The sequence below is a fragment of the Schistocerca piceifrons genome, chromosome 1 (genome assembly GCF_021461385.2).
Source record: "Schistocerca piceifrons isolate TAMUIC-IGC-003096 chromosome 1, iqSchPice1.1, whole genome shotgun sequence".
Lineage (NCBI taxonomy): Eukaryota > Metazoa > Arthropoda > Insecta > Orthoptera > Acrididae > Schistocerca > Schistocerca piceifrons.
In genome coordinates, this window is record NC_060138.1 from 231,404,016 (window position 1) to 231,423,833 (window position 19,818).

The 19,818-nt window shown below is 37.1% G+C and overlaps 1 protein-coding gene across 7 annotated transcripts in view; it reads right to left on the reverse strand.

Moving 5' to 3' along the window:
* LOC124788410 overlaps positions 1-19,818 on the reverse strand; it is a 70,151-nt gene that overhangs the window by 8,347 nt on the left and 41,986 nt on the right. For 5 of the 7 annotated variants that reach the window (XM_047255702.1, XM_047255694.1, XM_047255687.1 and 2 more), the window contains one exon: positions 14,692-18,018. The exons of the other annotated variants lie outside the window; for them this stretch is intronic. In XM_047255702.1, the coding sequence (XP_047111658.1) occupies positions 16,711-17,973 (1,263 nt within the window). In that variant the 5' untranslated portion in view covers positions 17,974-18,018 and the 3' untranslated portion in view covers positions 14,692-16,710. Of the gene's footprint in view, positions 1-14,691; positions 18,019-19,818 lie in introns of those variants that run through there. 7 annotated transcript variants of the gene reach the window in all.

The following is a 19,818-nucleotide window of genomic DNA, read 5'->3' on the forward strand; positions in this document are numbered from 1 at the left end:
CTCTTTTGGATGTCAGGTAAATCATTCATCGCTCCCTTTCTACAATATGAAAACAACAGCACTATTTCACACATCCCCCCCCCTCCCCCACTGACATATTTTTTCTACTCTCCACTGTTAGTACTGCCACCAGGCATCTGAGAATGGTTACTGCATGTTGATGTCGAACTTAGGCAGTGGTCATATTAATGTCACTGGACAATGTACAATACAGATGCATCTACCTAACAGATAAAAGTTCACTAAACAGTTTTCCTTCTCAAAAACATTGAATAAACAATCGTTACACAGCAGCAGTTTTGCACACTCAGTTACTTCTAGACAACCAATGAAAAGGCTTTCAAATATTATTATCTGTATATACAATAATATAACTCTCAACAAACAGTATGTCATGCATCCCAACTAGTAACACACATTGCTCTCCACTGCAGTTCAGTATTTCTTAGAGCTTTCCACAAGATTCATTACCCAGCAAAAATGTATCTGTAATATGTACAAAAACTTGTTGTGTGCAATAAATTGCCAAAAAATACTAGAAAAAATTATTACACTATGTTGTCACATAAAAAGTGTCCATCTCACTCCATCTCACTTCCTAAACTGCGCAGCGCGCCAAATCACATATAATTATGTCATAAATCATAAAATGTATAGAAATAAAGATAAGAATACACAAATAGTATTTTGTTGCAGATACAATTTCAGAGCAAGCAGAGTTTTTCATCCAACTGCTAAACTGAAAGCTATCAATAAGAACGGACTTTAGACGGGAAGGTCAACGGGTTAAAATTGCATTGTTGCATGTTTTGCTATCTGTGGGTGACTTTCTATGTGGTGTAACTTCATGTTCCTATATAGTTGTATGTAACCATTGGTAACTGTCACAAATATTCTGTGATCTAGAAGTGCCATAACTATACTACTTGTGAATGCAAATATTAACTACATCCATCAAAAAAAGTTTCGCATCACCCCAGTTCCCAGAACTCCTGAAGATAGACGTTGACTGTATCACAGACACAGTCCCTTTGACTGTTCAGAGATGTCACTAAACCCACCCAAAGATGTAAACAACCACACATAAACAATGCCTGTTAGACGGAGGGGGTCCGACAGCTGATCGGTTCCAATCATTCCACCAGGAAGGAGGTATACAGTTCGTGTTGTCTATAGTTCAACCATGCCTAGACAGTCAATACTGCAGTTTGATCACATCCGCATTGTTACTTTGTGCCAGGAAGGACTCTCAACATGGGAAGTGTCCAGGCATCTCAGAGTGAACCAAAGTAATGTTGTTCAGACATGGAGGAGATACAGAGAGACAGGAACTGTCGATGACATGCTACCTATGGATTATGGCTCGGAGGAACCCTGACACCAATGCCACCATGTTGAATAATACTTTCTGTGCAGCCACAAGACATCGTGTTACGACTCAAACTGTGTGCAATAGACTGCATGATGCGCAACTTCACTCCCGATGTCCATGGTGAGGTCCATCTTTGCAACCACGACACCATGCAGTGTGGTACAGATGGACCCAGTAACATGCTGAATGGACTGCTCAGGATTGACATCAAGTTCTCTTCACCTATGAGTGCTGCATATGTCTTCAACCAGACAGTCGTGAGAGACGTGTTTGGAGGCAACACGGTCAGGCTGAACACCTTAAACACACTGTCCAGCGAGTGCAGAAAGGTGAAGGTTTCCTGCTGTTTCGAAGTGGCATTATGTGGGACTGACATACATCGCTAGTGGTCATGGAAGGCGCCATAATGGCTGTATGTTACGCGAATGCCATCCTCCGACCGATAGTGCAACCATATAGGCAGCATATTGGCGAGACATTCGTCTTCATGGATGACAATTCACGCCCCCATTGTGCACAACTTGTGAATTACTTCCTTCAGGATAACAACATCGCTTGACTAGAGTGGCCAGCATGTTATCCAGACATGAACCCCTTTCAAACATGGCTGGGATGGATTGAAAAGGAATGTTTATGGACGTTGTGACCCACCAACCACTCTGAGTGATCTACACCAAGTCACCGTTGAGGAGTGGGACAATCTGGCCCAAGAGTGCCTTGATGAACTTGTGGATAGTGTGCCACAACAAATACAGGTATGCATCAATGCAAGAGGACGTGCTACTGGGTATTCGAGGTACCGGTGTGTACAGCAATCTGGATCACCACCTCTGAAGGTCTCACTGTATCGTGGTACAACATGCAATGTGTGGTTTTTATGTGCAATAAAAAGGGCAGAAATGATGATCATGTTGATCTCTATTCCAATTTTCTGTACATGTTCTGGAACTCTCGGAACCAAGGTGATGCAAAACGTTTTTTTATGTGTGTATATAAATTTCCTCAAATATATGACATTTAATTACTCTCTTGACAAACTATAAATGATTGATATTGGAAAGTAAAGAGTAACAATCTGTGATTTACTGAATAATTTCCTCATCAACAAACAAAAGTTAAAACTGTTAACTGTTTCATGTTAAATTTGTCTACTGACCTAAAAATGCAGCGTCTGTATTGCATAAAAAAATTGCTGTTCCTAATTACAATACACAATAATGCATTTTGACCTTATGTTTTATTCTTACCTGCACAATGGACAGTGGTGATCTGCTCTGCTTTAATTAAAAAGAAAACACTGAGCTACAAGTTCCTAAAAGGAATCACTGTGCGCCTGACAGCCATAAGATTTACTTTAACTGCTTGTCAATAAGGATTTAGAACGCAGACAGCTGATCGTGCAAAGTAGTAAGTTTTTGTTTCAAACAGACAGTGTGTGTGTGTGGTTTGAGGTTTTCGGGCGCTAAACAGCGTGGTCATCAGCGCCCATCAAACAGACAGAGGAAAGCTCAACTAATTGATGGCAAATAAATAAAAATGTCGTTTCAAATTGTTGAAAGTATATTTCAACTTTTAAACAAACAGAATCTGGATCAGATTAACATAAGAACTATGATTTTCATCAAATATTGTCCCCAACAATTCATGCAGAAACTGGAGTACATTCCATACACAAAAATTCCTCTTAAGTTTTGTTCTGAAATGCTTCTAAAGGTGGGAGATGAAAAATAGTTTATCAGTATGCTGAAGATTTGACTGATAATTCTGAAATGAATTTCAAAATACAGATTGTCAATTAGAATTTTGTTTACATCACAATAATTTGTGGAAGATTAAATGTGCCACAAGCAGCTTCCATTAGCTTTGCAAGTAGCACTCACAATAAATATGAATTCTGCCTATATTACCTCATTCCATATGTACAGTCACCCTGGAAAGCGCACCTAAAAAATTATCCCCTGTCTGCTATGTCTGCCATCTTGACTGCTCACTCTCAGACAATTTACAAGAGCCTCCTGGTTGCGGAAGAACAAGTGACATCATCATCTCCTGACATAACCACTGGTAACCAAAGAGTTACATGTAACCCATGTGCCCAGGTACCTGAAGATGCTGTCTGTGGCAAACGTACAAATCAAATAGTCACTTCTTATAATACAGAAACCTTAGAAATGCTTGTAAGACCCATGAACTACAATATACATGCCTGCGCTGAGCTGCAGACAAAGAAGCAAAATCTACATTTAAATTCTATTTTTATCTCTTATTGTAATTGCATAAACTGCAATTTTACTGAAACTGATTTTTGTTATCAAAAACAAATACCATTAAGATGAATTAATGGCAAGTAAGTAAAACCATCTCAATATTTATGAAGAAGCTTCTCCGTGATGTGTGGCTATGTTGCAAGATTCCTACAGCTCACTTTTAATGAATGAATATTTTCATAGATCAAAAACATAAGATACTTTGGAACCAACTGAAACTTTCCACCTTTCTGAGTGCAGTTGAACTATAATATTTCATACTGTTAATATGACCATTTACTACTGTGAACCTATTACTAAACGTATATGACTCTAATGTCACAATGCTTCAACTTCTCTAGTCAAAGGAAAGATAAGTTCACAGAAAATAACAATATTATTATTCTGCCTACAGTTAAAAGCTTTTTGTACGTATCCATTTTTACAGATGGGTTTCACTACTGGATATTTTAATCTGCCATTACATATGTTTTCAGCACACAGATGGATTATGAATGCAACCAATGGTTTGGTGTAGTTAAATCAGCACATTTTCGTACCTCATTTGAAACACTGCTGGAACAATAAAATCATCTGATCTACCTAATCAACTGATTTGTGTAATTCTATGTTTTAAACTGATGTCCATCAGTGGTCCATACATAATATTTATCACGTCAAATCTAATCTGGGAATAATGCTCACCATATCTGTGGCATTAGATATGCCACACGAGTCCTGGAGATCATGCCAAATGGCAAGTACTTTAAGGAAATCAGTCTTCATTGGCTGGGAACAGGTTCATCAAACACAGTGTTTTGGGCTATTGAATTGGCGAGAGCCAGCTTTCCTCCTTAATCCTATATGCCTGCTTCATTGTTCGCCACAAGATGTGGCACTGAAACGTTGTGCATCACAGGAAATGGAGATCTTGGCTTAACTGTCTGAATTTCAAGGATGATGCAAAAAACACTCCGTACACTCCAGGTTTGCCTTTGGGTAGTACTGACATCCAACTCATTAAGAGAAATTATAATTTCAGCCCTCCTAAAGAAGTACAGTCCAAGATATGAATAGATAATGATAAAAGAACACAAGCCAACTGCTGGAATGTGTTTTTAATTACAAAGAGAGAGGAAGGTACACTGAAAGAAGCTGATACCTCTCATTATTTATAAGACTTCTTGCACAGTACTCCTGAAATCAGTGAAGTGTCTACAAAATGAGACCCACAAAAATTTAACACTGCTGCACAATACAAGACACCTTGGTGAGTGAACAAACATGTCGGCATTGCACAACATTCTAAATTTTAGCAAAATGAACCTAAAACCAGTGTATTAGGGAAGAATGGGAGGCTGATGAACTGACTGATGTACATAAAATTATGAAAAAAGTCTATGGGAAATTGCAAAAGATATACTTTTGATATACCTGTTCTTCCTGTATATATAACATCACAGTTACTCTGCTTCAAAATCTCATCCTTCATGCTAAACCCTTTAATATGTTCTACAAGCAGGCATTTTGGACACATTACACTGCCTTGCAAGGGCCAGGAAACTCACAGATATAGTCCAAAATTGACGTTGAACTTGGTACCACAGGTACACCTCCGTCTTCCAGTGCAAACTATGATAGACATCATGCTGGCTGAAGTTGTGATAGTCCTGTATTTGGTGGAAAAGATGACTCAGGAAATTAAAGTGGTCACAGAGTGAAATGAAAAAGGGTTATAAGGCACAACACCCATATAGCTTTGCAACTTCATTTCTGACTACTGTGAAAATATGGTGCAAAAAGTTAGCATGATGAGACAGACAGAGACCAGTAATCAAAAAGAAATGCCCTTACAGAGATACAATAGCTACAAGCAGCTTCCATCCTCCACACAGCCAACAAAAGCCAAAGTTGTGATTAGTACACAGCTAACCATACCTACACAAAGAACAGACAGGGCCAAACCTACTATGTCTGCACAAAAGTTAAGTCTCTAGTCTCATCTTGGAAAGTTACATAAAGTACATTAATCAAAATACCTACAAGACCAAATCTAAAGCCATCAAATCACTCAACTCTAGCTGTATCTGACAGTTCTGATGAGACTGCTGAAGGAATTACAGACTATGAAGTTAGCTGGCAGAGCCCTTGAGCCCCCCACCCAGTCAGCCAATCAGTTCAGGCTCTCTGACTTGGTCGAAGGGAAAATGGAAAGACAACGACGAATCTCATCATTAAGACGGCTCCTGTATATTACAGCAGAACATAAAACTGGTTTAGGATACCAGAAACTGAAACTCATAGCACATGAAACACTTTAAACTTATTGATACATTTCTACTACAGGGCTATAATCTCCAATGCAATGATAACCTTAGGCAAAAGACCGTGGAAGCCTGGCTGAGACTGTAACAGATACTAATCTTCTGCTGTACCCCTGATTACAGATGGTCAAGAAGATGCAGTTGAAATTTGTGTCAGATACAGGATTACAATGTGCACTCAGTACTTACCATCTAAAGAAGCATCACATTACAAGACTATCAAAGACCTTGTAATATAACTTTCCCAGCCATTTCTCTACTGGGAGATTTAAATGCACACAGGGTCAGTTTAAGACAAGACAGATACAAGCTGCTGCTTTGGGTGCCAAACTGAGTGGGGCACCACAGTTATAAGATTTCTACACAGGGTACATCACAATTAGTAGTGACAGCTTGAGGCACTGTGCTGACAGGGGCACTCCACTTTCCTCAGAAGTCAAACTTGAGACAGCCTTATGAAAGAGGTGCCGTGTGTCCTCAACACTGGCAACAACACACATTTCAGCACTGCTACAGTCATTCACAGCCATAAACCTCACATTCTTCTTTCCTACCATTGTATATTCTGCTCACTGGGAAGATACTGATGACCTTCATTCCAAAGATCACTTCCCATTCTGCTCTGTCTACCAGCTGGAGCAGTCACCAATATGGGTAATCTGCAAATTCAACTGGATACTGTATAGCCAGCTCACCGTTTTTGAAAACCAAGACAGCATCTAGGAATACTAGGTGGAGCACATCACAACCATTCCCAAGTCCTCAGACAGAAAGAAGCCTGTACCTGGGTGGAGTGATGAATGCTGCTCAGAAATCTGGGTCCAGTAAGCTGCCCCGCAGTGGTTTAAATACCTATCAACAAATATTCCACACAGGTATGGGAAACCGTCAAGAGGATTATCGGTAAATACAGAAGCCATACATAACATCAGTGTTGAGGCTAATGGGTCTACAAACAACATGGGACATCACTCAGACAGCAGCAGAGCACTTTGCAATGGCTATTGCTTCTATCATGCCTCAGCATTTTGCTGCTACCATGCAATTATGGAAAGGGTTGAAAGGACTTATCTATTACGATTTATATAACCACCTCTTTTCCTTGTTGGATCTGGAATCAGTGACTGTTTAATGCCTGTGATAATGCACCCAATCACAACCGAATCCAATGTAGTGTGCTAAGACACTTTCAAACAGAATCAAAGGAAATCCTCCTACAATGTTTTAATTTGACATGGCACAAATGACAATTTTCTAACTCTTGCAGGCAAATAATTTTCATATATCTCCTCAAAACAGAAAAAGGACATACATGGCCCAGTAGTTACAGAAGCATCACCTAACTAAGGTTTGATGGAAACATCCTGTGTTGAATAGTTAACCTTCACTTGGTCTCAACACTAGTGACCAGACTCTTAGTGCAGGTTCAGATGGTATTGATACACTGTCAACAGCTTGATGCTGCTGGATGTGGCTATAAAGCAAGCTTACCCAAATAGACAACATTGAACAGGACTATATTTTGAAACAGATAAAGCATACAACACTATTTTGTGAACTATACTATACGTCACCTCTATCAACAGGGTTCCAAAGCCATCTGCCTGTGTTCATTCGGTCCTTTTTTCCATGACACTTTTTTTAAAATGCCACATTGGTGAAGTTCTGTCTGATATTTTGGTGTAGGAGAATGGTATCCCTCAAAGTGTTTTGAGTGTTACTTTCTTTGTCATCGCCATAAACAGTATAATATCAATAATATGGAGTCACACGGCAATGATTCTCATTTGTGGTTGATTTTGTAGTTTTTTTACTCTACCTCCAATCCTGCAATGGCAACTCATTTGTTGCCCACAGTTGGAGGTTGGAGGAGTGGGCTGCAGAGGCAGGTTCATTTTAATAATTCCCATAATATTTTTAATTTAGCTGACTTGTAAATGAGGGACACTATTATGTATTTCAAAGACTGAGTGAGGTTCCCAGGCACCTTATTTGAATCAAAACGGTCATGGTTATCACACCTAAAGGATGCAGGCAAGGACCCTGAAGGCACTGCAATCTTGCAGTTCTTAGCCATGGTCATTGGGAACAGACAATGTATGTATGCTCCAGTTCTATAAGACTTTTATGAGACTCCAACAAAATCATGGGTGCACAGTGTACAGATCAGCAAGACCTTCTTACCTTAAACTCATTGCTACCAGTGTTTGCAGAGAGGTCTAAGCTGGGTGATCCTCTTGGTCAATGTGTGATTTTCTCTGATTGTGTCCTCAAGATCTGGATACGTGAGTAGTTCACTGCATATGATGCTAGATTACATGCAATCTTGAGATGAGATGTATCCAGACTGCAAACTCCCTCATCTGATCATCTAGTGCCCTCCAGTCTCTTCAAAGCTTGTAATTGATTGATTGATTGTTTTATTGGTCCATTTCATCATTTTTGTACATAGTTACAAATTGGTATTAGACAAGTCAATTTTTGTGACATGGTGAGATAAGACAACGTGAATTTATGTGATGATTATTAATTGTATATCTACTACAATTTAAATAAGTTTACATACATAAAACTGTAAGAGCTGCATGTGAAATATAGCAAAGTGGAGCCACTGCACCTGCTATCGTGCTACTCCTCTTAAATAACAATTTTTTCCATATCTTTTATCTTAATCTATTTATACAGACTAGTGTGTAAGTAGTCTGTATCTAAAAATGCTACAATATTGCTCATACAATGTTTTATGTAATTTTATTATCCATGTGATAATTTACAGTTGGCTGGTTATAGTAGTGTACTTGATTTTTTAACTATATTAATTACGAGGAATTGGCAATTGAAATTGTTACAACAGTATCCAATGGAAAATTCAACCAAACTAATCAGTAGGTTTGAGAGTACTGACACCACTAAAAACTGAGTACCTTAAATAATATTCATGATTGAATATTCGCCATAACAAAAATTACTTTTGCCATTATACTAGTTAGATCCCATGATTTGACATACTTTTATCATTCTCATTCCAGCACCAAACAACCATCATTCCACCATCACATCCAGTCTTTTTACTTCTCTCCTTTTCCGCTATCCCCACCGTCTCCCTTGCCCTCCGTGTAACCTGCAGCACTTCACTGCAGCTGGGTGGTAGCATTGATACCTCGCAATGTTTCGGGAAGTGTCATACTATCCCATCCTCTGGCAAAGATAGGTAGTATGACACTTCCCGAAACGTCGTGAGATATCAACGCTACCACCCGGCTGGAGACCCGAGAAACCTTCATCAACAGTTTACGCCGGGAAAGCCTACAGCCACACAATATAAACTATATTATGAATTGACAATTAGTGAAATTTGGTAAATGAGGTTTAATTATTATGATGTTTCATAAACTCAGACAAAGAATAGAAGCAGTGGTCAAGCAAGAACTGTTTTAACTTTATTTTAAATGCATTTAATGTTGGTATGCATTTTAGATACGATGGCATATGGTTATATAACATAGCTCCAGAATGATACACTCCTCTTTTGCGTAAGTTTTTATTTACTATGTTTCTGTGTAGGTTCATCTTATGTGTAGTTTCATGTGTGTGTATATCATAGTTGCATTGGAGAGATTTTCCTGTTTTAAGATGCTCCCTTTTGTGAAAATTAGTATTTCGTATGTATACAAACGAGGCCGTGGCAATATTTTCAGAGTTTTAAAAAGGGGTCTACAGGAATCCTTACATTTAGCTTTTTTTATCAACCTGATAATCTTTCTCTGTATTTTAAATGTTTTGTAGTATTTATGGAATTCCCCCAAAAAAGTATTCTGTACATAAGTAGCAACTGTATACTGCAATGATACATTGTCAGCACTGATGAGCAGCTTGTATTTTGAGTGAGAATCCTAACAGCATATGCTAGTGAATTCAGTCTCTTATTTAAATTGTTTAGTTGTACCTCCCACTTCAGAACTGCCTGAGCATGTACACCTAGAAATTTTGTATGACTGACCTTCAACACATTTTTTTCCTTCGATAGTGAAAACAGGTTTTGCAGAATGGAGGTTTTGTGTGGTATGAAAGTTAGCTGCCACAGTTTTTTTAAGAATTTATGATGAGCCTATTGGTCTTGAACCAGTGTGTTAGGGTACGCATAACTGATACTCCAGCCTCCTGCAGATTTTCCTCATTCTGTGATTTAATTAGAATATTAGTGTCATCTGAAAACAGTACAGTGGTTCCATCACATATTTTACTAGCCAAGTCATTTACATAAAGCAGAAATAGGACAGGTCCTAGAACTGACCCTTGTGGGACTTCATACTTGATTTTCTGCTCATCACTGCAAAAACTAGATATTTTTGTGTTTCACTATCTTTGTGTTTTATTACTGTAATCTGCTGACGATTACTGAGGTACAACTGGATCCACTTTTCAGCCTGGTCTCTAATTCCATAATTACTTAATTTACATAAGAGAATGCCATGATCAATTACATCAAAGGCTTTACTTAGATCCAGAAATATCCCAGATACATGTTTATCATTCATTGCTTTTAATACTTCATTTAAGAAGGCAAAAATTGCTGACTTTCCAGCTCTGAACCCATGTTGTGAGTCACTTATCAGCCTCTTTATTTAAGAAATCTGATAATCTTCTACGGAAAATTTTTTCCATAATTTTGCTGAAGCCTGACAAAACTGAAACTGGTCTATGATTAGCAATCTCACTTTTTGCACCCTTCTTATGCAAAGGTGTTACTTTTGCAGTTTTTAGATTATTTGGAAATACACCACTCTCAAAAGATGAATTTACTATGTCTGTAGGTAGTTTCACAATAAATGTTGCACTGGCTTCGATAATAGCATCTGATATCTCATCAACACCCACTGAATATTTAACAATAAGAGGTAATTCTTTTAGGATTCTTCGACAGTTCCTCAGGTATTGTTGGATACAGAAATACTGTGTTTGAATGAATTTTTTGATCTGAGTGACTGGTTGGCTGTTTGTCATGGTGTGCATTTATTAACTGCTGTGCTGTATTTGAGAAATAATTGTTGAAAGCACTAGCAACATGTTTGGGGTCGGTTAGTTTATTTTTATTCATAATCAGCTCTATATTACTATGATTAACTGGCCTGGTACCCATTTCTTTCCTTATAATTTACCGGGTTGCTTTAGTTTTATTCTTGGAATCACACAATATTTTGTCATTTTCTAGTTTTTTTGCTTTTGAAATAACTTGTGTTAGTATCCTTTTGTATCTTTTGAAATATGCAGTGAAGTCAGGACTGGTATTATGCTTTAAGTACTCATACAATCTCCTTTTATTCTGACAAGATATCCTTATCCCTATTGTAATCCTTTTTTTTTAGTGGAGTTCAACACAGTTGTTTTCCTGGGAAAAGCCATAAACTTATATTTCTCATTGGTATCATTAGAGTCATATACATCTTTCCAACTTTCACCCTCTAGGAGAGAATAAAAATATTCCACATTTTTTATACTGAAATTCCTTACAGTGTGTCGTATTCGACTGGGAATTTGGTGTCCTGAAACATTCATTGCAAGAATTTGAGTATAGTGATCGCTAAAACCCATGTTTACAACTTGTGTGTTATAGGCATATTTGGACATATTTATCAAGATCTGATCAATAATAGATGCAGAGGCAGGTGTTTCTTGAGTTGGTTCAGTTACCGTTGGACTGAGTTTGAACGATTGTAGTAAATTTATAATGTCATCCCTGAATTTATTGAATTTTGAGAAATCAATATTAAAGTCACCACATATAATTATATTTTTCTTGGGAGAGTGAATTTCTTCCAAAAGTTCCTCCATGTGATTGTAAAACACTTTTTTGTCTCTATCTGGTATCCTGTATACAGAAATAATCAACTGTATTTTGCCTTGATAGTTCAGCAATAGAGAGTTCTATATCTTTTTCACAGGACAGTTTATGGTATTTGGTTACACTACTGAATTCAATATTTTCTTTAACAAATGTACAAGTACCCCCATGACCCAGCAGATAAAGTAGTCCGCAATATCCAGGATTACCCCCCCTACACTTACAAAGATTGGAGAAGCGGGCATTATTCTTCTGGGTACCAAGGCATATTTAAATTCAGGGATATGAATCGGCATATGTAGCAGGATGGAGGTGCACAGTGATAATAAGCTGGTGTGTCATCCCCCTGCATACTATCAACTCACTGTTTATGTGCAGTATCACACACAGACAAAAAGAAGAACGGCTGGAAATAACAGACAGCAAACAGTGCCTAATAGGGCCAACTTTTAATACTGTGTAAAATATCTTGCTTACAAAAATATTGGGGAGCAGTTTTTAATGTCTTAATAGGGTGACTAGACCAACCTTTTTAAGTGACCAGGCAGCTATACATCCCTGTATTGTTGTATAATCAATGTTTTAGAAGAGAGTTTAATATCACTGAACTAAATTTACAGTCTCTTGTAAGTTGCATGATAGTGTGATAATGCTGATGGAGGAAAGTGAGACTGAACGGATGTGAGTGCATTTTCAAGCAAGGTTGAACTATTACCTCTTTTCAATATTTTGGGCATTTTAACCACATTCACCTACTATTGTGTGAGCACTTATAACCCAGCAATTGAACATCCATAAACAACAAACACACTGCTGTTCATCTGTATTTAATATGTTCACTGTCATGTGGCTGCTGCTGGCCACAGCGACACTGCGTGCCTGATGATGAGTGGCTGGTGGCAGACACAGCAGAGCCTCAAGCCTAACACCATGTGTCTGGCCTGTTGGCGAAACATCCATCACTAAGCTTGTGGCAGTCAATGTATTAATTGCTTATTATTAATTCCTATGCTTGTTGCCACTTATTGGAAATAATCATTGAATATGTTACCAATAATTTCAATGTGTTATTTCCACCACATTTGTTAGCTAGGAGCTGAATGTTTTTAATACACCTATTTTTGATTACCACACACTTAATAATGTTTCATATTGTTTTTGATTTGTTTTTTGAGGTATTATTTTTCTAGAAACTGTAAACATTTTTTAGTTTTGAAAACAATGAAGGATTCAATAGCATTATTTGGAAATTACTCAAATTATAGCTGTTATCTACCATACTACAAGATATACTTGAAAAGAAACAAGTTTTTCAATAAACAGCATTGGTACCAATTTCAAAATCAACCTGAAAATTGCATTATTAAAAATAAATACACTACCCATATGGTTAAATAACTTTATTCAAAACAAGGTCCTCAGAAAATAATACAATTTCTGTCAATGTATAATTATTTTTCAGAGTTTGTCAAATATAGCATTTGAGATTAGAGGCACAAATACAGTTTACACCCATTACTGTTTCTGGAACATCTTTATTTTCCTGCACATAAAACCTATATTATAACTACATTATGAAACATATGGCCTATGCTTCTGACTGTGAAAGAAAGAAGTTACAAATTCCTAATGAAAAAAATTGAGAGTTGGTCAAAATTCTCATTTCTTTTTAGTTAGTTTATAGGAATACTTGTCAATATACTGGTTCATTTTACAGCAGTTTGTGAAGTTCTTTTAAGATGCTATTTCATTTTATCTGCAGTGTAAACCACAATTTAGGTTCTGCCACACTGTTTTAGAGAGAGTATAACTTTTACAGTAGGCGTTAGTACCTTTACAAACATCAGAAACTGCAGGTTGCATCACAAGTAATCCTGACAGCATTTTTCTTTGTGTTAATAATATATCTAGATTACTCTATGTTGTAGCATCTTATATATCTATTTCGTAATTAACACCTTGGTTCCAAGTTTTGTGGAATGTGTTTCCCAAGTGTTACACACTGTTATCATTTTTAATATCATTTCCTGCTAACAATTTCATATTAATCTCCATTTGTCTTCTAGTGTTCATTTTTACTGTTACAGACATTTAACAATGAAATGGCTAACCACAGTAAGTAATCTAACATTATAATCTTTGTTAATGTCATATTACAGATGTGAATTTTTTGTCACACTAATTTTCTTTTTACAGGTAAATTAGTCTAAGTCAGTTCAATAATCCGTGGATCGTTTGTGCAATTTCTGAGCACAGCCACAGGTGAGCCAATTATCCATAAAATAATTGTGTTGGAAGTTGAAAAATTTAATTTTCATGATAAATGTAAATAGATTAGACTTTCATGCTACTAGTTTCCAAACAATCTTTCATATACAGGATAGAAGGAGCTGCCAAGGAAAGTTAATTCCAGCTCAGATTTAGCAAATTGGTTAGATACACTCTCCTTCAAAATGCATAACTAGTGCCATAACCACTGCACCAAAACTACATTTATTACGACATTATTCCATCTTCTGAGTAGAGGATAATATTTATGCAGAGAATCACTTAATACTTGCTTGATAGGTTCCCGGAAATTACACCGGATAATGTTGTAGAAGCCGCACAATATTTCAGCGAGACAACTGCCCGCCATTTTCAGGTGCTACTGTCGTGTCGCTGCAAAGTTCACCAATTTATATGCTGGCTTTCTAGAACAGCGCACGCGCAAACGGGGTCCGTCACTCCCAGCCACATTTTCGTGCGCCGTGGCCCGCTTCCGCAGACCGCGACCTGTTTCTCCAGCAGAGGGCTCTGGTATTCGAGGCTGTCTACGATTAGTCTTCGATGACGTTATGCCCCGCTGGCGCCTGCGCTGTTCTAGAAAGCCAGCATATAAATTGGCGAGCTTCTCAGCGGCGCGACAGTAGCACCAGAAGATGGCGGGCAGTTGTCTCGCTGAAATATTGTGCGGTTTCTACAATATTATCCAGCGTAATTCCCGGGAACCTATCAAGCAGATGCAGGGCTGGGAAAGCCTCAAACAGCACACTTAATATTTGTTTTTCAAAAGTGTTATTGTCAAATTATTCCACAACCACTTTTCTAACAATATTGATCAAAATACTTGTGACATCTGCAAAAGGTAGTAGCCCCCTTATGGCACAAACTCCCTACATTACTAAAAAAGCATTCTTGAAAATGATTTTGCATCTCCGAACTACACTGATATGCTTGCATACAAGCAAATCTCTCATACTACTACTGTTCACTTCAAGATTAATAATAATGGCTCTTCAAAATATGAAAAACACTTTTACTGATTGAATTACGCCGAAATGATTCAAAATCTACTTCAAAACAAAGTGCATCAGGCAAAAGGCAAACTAATTTTTTCTGAAATGAGCATACAGTCAGGTTATTTGTAAATGTCCATCATCAAATAATAAATGCGATAGCAGTTCACAGGACAATGTATGCAGAATTGTTTCGATATTGATTTGAAACCCAGATGAAAACTTTTTCTTGATGGCTCACCTTCTTTGCAGGAGTACCTAAGCCCATTTCATTGTGATGGTGCAGTTTCTGAACTTATTAAAATATTATTTTATGTTCAGGACTCCTGCCTGTTACCTCACCCATTCATTCATCCTACATAGGATTTTCCTTACTATCCTATAATAATTCCAGGTGAACAATAAGATATTTCACAACAGTAGATAATGGACATCACCTTCCCCATTATGTGTCTATTTGCAGTAATTTGAAATTAAAATCATATACACACATTTCATTTTATTCATGTGTTTAAATATCACAAACGTAATATAGTAACATGTTTTATGATAATTTGAGAACGTATCTGCAGTTCTATTGAGTACAAAGCTAAATGAGCAAATGAAATAAAATGAAAGCTTCACTACTACAGTTTCTCCAGATTTTCTTTCATTGTGAAAACCTCCAGAATAATTATGCAGATGGTGCAACAAAAACAATACGCCAATTTCTTGATTGCCAATGAGAATCCTTATTGTACATGTATTCAAAGGATTTTTTTTATTTATTGGGAGGTAGTAACAGTGACAAAATAAAACTGTGTTTATATTAATACTGTTTAAAATCACTGTGAATAACATGGGCCATAAATTTTATTTGACAATTCTCCTGATGCAACTACATCAATACTCCACAAGGATCTGAGTATCTCCCCCCCCCCCTTTTTCCCTAATACCTTGCATGTTTTGCATCATTACTATGTATGGATCTGTTTATCAAATCAGCATCCTAAACATTTGATTTTGTTCTGAAACATCTAAAGCAGATTGACACATCTACTATTTATGAGCAGGTTCAACATATTCATGTTTCATGAGTCTAAAATGTTGATATGGATAGTCTTTCACCACATACACATAATGCCTCAAGTCATATGAGACTTTAATGACATTTCTAACCAAACATCATTACCTCACAATTGGTAATTGCATTTTCCCACAACCCATTGACTTACTTGTAAGTGACAGGATTGATACAAATGGAAATATGTTATGACATTAAAGCAATACTGTCCATAATAGAAAACTAAAGGAGCTTATCATTGCCATGTTATGAGGAAGGTGACAGTAGTCACAAGAGAAGACATGGAAAATCAATTTATTTTGACCACTAACTTGGGTTTTTTCTTGCTTTCCTGCATACAAGGTACAAACATTTAAATGTAAAGTCAAGTTCGTGCCTAATCTTCCATTTTATGCAGTAACTGTAATACAACTACAACAAATGAAACCACTCATTTTTTTATTTACATCAATACTTGATAAAAATCATAATTAGTCAGGATCTAATGTGCTACATTATTATTTTGAATTTTTCCTAAGAATGGTATTTTACAATAGTAAATAAAAGTTTGGCATAAATCAGAAACATCAACACATTATCAGTAACTTAGTTGTTATTTGATATGCAGTCTTTAGTTTGTGCCTGAAACGCAGTTTCATTCTTTGAATGTCTGCTACCTAATACATGATCCCTCACATTTTTGACAGTTGGCGGAACTGGACAAACACACAAGTTACATACGATAGCACCTTTGCCCACTGATAAATACTGCATTTGACTATACAGTGAGCCTGAAAGATGTTTAATGATTTTTGAAAGCTGGACATCTACTGAAGGGATACTTTCTTTTTGCTTGGCAGAAGTGGGAGACTGATTCTCAAAAGTCTTAAATAATTGGGTCAATGCACTAGCAACACTTGGCATATGACCAGTATTTTTCTGTACTTCCTTACCAGGTACACTTAAAAAGTTCTTATGATAACTTCCTCTCACATGTTCAGCAAAATTTTTGGGACTAGGCAACTTTTTATGACATACCGTACATATGAAGCCTTTTTCTAATGGCTGTATACAACTGAATTCTCGAGTTTTGTACTGTTCACCAAGCTGAGGAGGAGTCAAATTAACTCTGTTAGAACCTTCCTGAGATTTAGTCAAATTCTGTACCTGTCCCTTTTTCTCCTGTTTTTCTTTTTGCGCAGTAATCAGTTTGCTTGGCTTCCCTCTGCAACATCCATCCTGGTTATGTAATGCAACAGATAAATGTAGGTCCTGGTTGTACACAGTTATAGCCTCATTACAGTTTCCACATATATATCTAAAATCACTTTCTCGTGTTTTAAGGTTCTCAGTTGGTTTTATATGTACTTTTTCATCATGTGATATTGTTTTGTCTATCTTGTTGTCTTCATGATTGACTTTTTCTTTCTCGTACTCTTCTCCTGGGATGTGTGTAACATCTTCCCAATTCCTTTCTGGTGATTTGTTAAGCACTTTCTCCTCATTAGACATCTTTTGTTCTATGGTACTTGCTTCACAAATGATATTTTCTTGCTGGTTATGCTCACTTACGCCTTGTGCGACAGCTTTGCTCTCGACATTTGGATTTGACGCTTTGTCATCACCACCACCATCAACAGCAGCAGTAGCAGTTGTAATCTCATTTTTCAGAATAGTAAGTTCACTGTGGAGAATAGTCAGCATGCCACCAATATTGAATAATCTTTTACTGATACTGTCACCTGGGGGTCCAGCCTCAAAATATGGCAGTAAAGCTTCATAAACCCTTATGCAACAAGTGAAAGTATCAGTTGTGTGACACACACGCTGATAAAATGAATCGTTCTTTGACAACTCTGAAGAAATCATTTTGTCACCCAGTCTGGAGAAAGATTGCTTCCTGACTAATAGAACCTGAAATCAATACCAAAAAGTTGCCATTAAGAGCAATCCAAACCTTTATTCGCAACTTATTTGCTATTACTGCTGTCTGTAACTGCGAGATTACTAGTCAAAAATGTTCTTTTTTCAGTTCCATCTTCTATATTCTAAAAGCATTTCCAGTTGGTTAATTGCAATACTTAGTCTGGTGCATAAGTTTGTAGCATTTTTGCTTTGCATGTTGGTATTCTGGTTGCTATGAGTTTATTTATCACCTGTCATTTTTATTTGTAGTTCACTGCCGACCGGTGTGGCTGTGCGGTTCTAGGCACTTCAGTCTGGAACCGCGTGACCGCTACGGTCGCAGGTTCGAATCCTGCCTCGGGCATGGATGTGTGTGATGTCCTTAGGTTAGTTGGGTTTAAGTAGTTCTAAGTTCTAGGGGACTGATGACCACAGATGTTAAGTCCCATAGTGCTCAGAGCCATTCGAACCATTTTTGTACTTCACTGGTGCTATTTTAGTTTACACTTTGTCATTTGGAGATAGTGTAGAAACTGTGGATGCTAGAAAATGGGGTGCCAAGTGGAGAAACTTCCTTTCTGGATGAAAATGCAGTCCGAACATGGCTTGACCAGTTCACTTCACTTCAAAACCACACGATTTCTACTGTTGTGGAAATGAAATGTTATCCCAGGATTGTCAGACTGTTGTAAATAGTGAAGGAGAATATGTTACTGATGACTGATGTCTCTGTTACGTGTATCTGTTGTGTTTATGAAACTTATTGAAAAACACTACTAGCTTATGCACCAACCTAATATTTTAACAGTTAGCTATGTTCAGAGCTGTCCAGGAACGACCATAACTGCTTTTATACAATAAACATCAGTGCACCACACTCAACAGTAAGAACTCTCAAGTAATATGATTTAGTTTGTTTCAAACCACACAAAATGGCCATTTGTAAAATGAATATAAAATTAAAGAACTATAACAGTGTTTTTAGAAACAGTTCGATCATTCAATTACACACATCTGGACAGCTATGCATTACATCTTAATACCAATCATTGTTACAAAATGCTTCAATAATATGACTCCATCTACTTTACATCTTAGTGCCAATCACTGTTACAAAATGCTTCAATAACATGACTCACTCAATAACTACAAAGCTGTTTAGCAAAATCTAGATTTTTGTTCATCACAAGTTATTGCATAGTGCATGGTTCCAGTATTATTTGTACACTTTCCTGTTCCTTCTGTGTGGGAGAAACAAGTACTTACATGCTCCTGTGTACATCCTAATATTTCCATTTTGTCACCAGAATCCTCACATAACATGAGATAAGATAGCACTAGATGAAGGAAACAAAAGAAAAATTCGGAGTAAGAATTAAAATCCATGGAGAAGAAATAAAAACTTTGAGGTTTACCGATGACACTGTAATTCTGTCAGAGACTGCAAAGTACCTGGAAGAGCAGTTGAATGGAATGGACAGTGTCTTGAAAGGAGGATATAAGATGACCCTCAACAAAAGCAAAGATGACCATCAACAAAAGCAAAACGAGGATAATGGAATGTAGTCGAATTAAATCGGGTGATGCTGAGGGAGTTAGATTAGGAAATGAGACACTTAAAGAAGTAGATGAGTTTTGCTATTTGGGGAGCAAAATAACTGATGATGGTCTATGTATAGTGGATATAAAATGTAGACTGGCAATAGCAAGGAAAGCATTTCTGAAGAAGAGAAATCTGTTAACATCAAGTATAGATTAAAGAGTCAGGAAGTCCTTTCTGAAAGTATTTGTATGGAGTGTAGCCATGAA